Below are 1,812 nucleotides of genomic sequence, written 5' to 3' on the forward strand. Positions count from 1 at the left end.
CCATTCACTGTGAATGGGGCCCTGACCGGGCCATGTCGTGGGGCAATCAGAGCCCAGAGGCTTATCCAGGGCTGTGGTGTATTGGAGCCAAGGGGTTGGGGGAACGTGCTGCCCCTCCCCTGGCTCCCCCGCAGTGTGCACAGTGGCAGGAGCCACCGGGCTCCAACTGCCTCATGACCTGGCCCGGCCAGGGCTCCATTTATGGTGAATGGGGCCCCGGTCCAGTTCGGTCATGGGACAATCCCCACAGTGCAGCAGGGAGTGGGGCAGGAGTTGGGGTGAATGATTCGCCCCTGCCCCTACCCTGCTTCCTCCTGCACTGTGGGGGTCTTGATCTCTCCCCCGCAACAAAGAAACTTTACTTCCCTGCCTGTGCCTGCTGTGCCAGGCATGCCACTCCCCCCACTGCAGCAGCCTGTGGCCAGGTTACCCAGTGGCGGTGGCGGCAGTGCTTCTCAGGGCAGGCACAGGAAATCTCACGTGGTGCACATGCACCCCCATGCTCCCCATACACATCACCAATGACAAGTGGTACTGGAAGTCAGGACTCAAATAATCAGTGTCAAGAGGCTAGGAAAATAAGAGGTTCCAGGCCAAGAGTAGCATGAGGTGTTGTAAACATAACTGCAGTGCACCAGAAGACATGTGAGAACCACCCTAGCAGAGGGAGGGCTGGCATAACAGGAGGATTGTTGGGCAAGAACTATGTGATTATTCACAGCTGTGTGCACACAGTCTCATGACTGGAAGAGGTCTGTGGCTCATTTTCAGAGAAAACTCATATGATAATTGTTTGTCCAGCCTTTGCATTAACACCTTCAAGTTGCTAGCAAATCACCACAATATTTGTTTCTAACTCTCCCCAGTATGAATATAAAGGCTGATTTGTATTCAATGTGTAGGCAATTTTCTGGAGCCTGTTGGCACTAGGAGATTTTTTTTTAAAGAAAAAAGTCATGTTGCATATTTGCTGCAAAATCATTCCCCACGGTAACCAAATCATACCCATCTATACAAAGCTGTAATTATCACTTGACAATTAGTGCTTCTGTAAAAATGCCTTTTATTCTACCTGCCCCAAAATGCCTCCACTCAAGTCTGGGCTGTTGGTGATTCCTAACTGCAGCCCTAAGCCCTCACAGGGTCCTACCCTTCACCACTCTATCACTTCTCTTAGACATGTCAACAAGGGTCCTTTTCTTCATTTCATGTTGTTTTGGCAGGGCACAGGGGTAAGGCTGAGGTGAAAATCCTGGAGGGGGACATCCGAGATGCTGCCTTCTTGCATCGCGCGTGCCAGGGCGTTTCCCTGATCATCCACACAGCTTCCATCATTGATATCTTGGGTCATGTAGAAAAGCAGCTGCTCTGGGAAGTCAATGTTACAGGTGAGCTGCTGGCTGGATTTTCTGTAATGTTTCAAGCTTTGTGTCTATAGCGTTGATCACATGTGTATAGGGAAGTGAGCATTTGCCCTCACTAAATATGTGATTCATATGACTACTCTGCACTTGGTGCCATCACTTACACAAGTGAGAAGGATGCACAAAGCATTGCCATTCTGATTTCTCTATATCCTACACTCACTCTGCACCAGCAGAGAGAGACAGGGCAAGGAAGAGCCAGGCCCTGAGGCTAGAAGTCTGCTTTGAATGTCAGTGTTTCAATATAAGATTCTTTGGGTAAATCTGATATCTTTTATTAGACCAACTCGAATAGTTGGAAAAATTCCTCCTTGCAAGCTTTTGGATACAAATATCCTTCATCAGGTGGAGAAAAGTTTCAATACTTTTCTTAAGGAAGGGAGACTGA

The 1,812-nt window shown here is 48.8% G+C and overlaps 1 protein-coding gene across 2 annotated transcripts in view; it reads left to right on the forward strand.

Annotated features, from left to right (window-relative positions):
* The window catches only part of HSD3B1 (hydroxy-delta-5-steroid dehydrogenase, 3 beta- and steroid delta-isomerase 1), a 31,538-nt gene that overhangs the window by 16,998 nt on the left and 12,728 nt on the right, over positions 1 to 1,812 (forward strand). For both annotated transcript variants that reach the window (XM_019527286.1, XM_019527287.1), the window contains exon 3: positions 1,224 to 1,388. In XM_019527286.1, coding sequence (XP_019382831.1) covers positions 1,224 to 1,388 — 165 coding nt within the window. The remainder of the gene's footprint in view (positions 1 to 1,223; positions 1,389 to 1,812) is intronic.

Source organism: Gavialis gangeticus, unplaced genomic scaffold, assembly GCF_001723915.1.
Source record: "Gavialis gangeticus isolate Ggan-Ray unplaced genomic scaffold, GavGan_comp1, whole genome shotgun sequence".
NCBI classification, from domain to species: domain Eukaryota; kingdom Metazoa; phylum Chordata; order Crocodylia; family Gavialidae; genus Gavialis; species Gavialis gangeticus.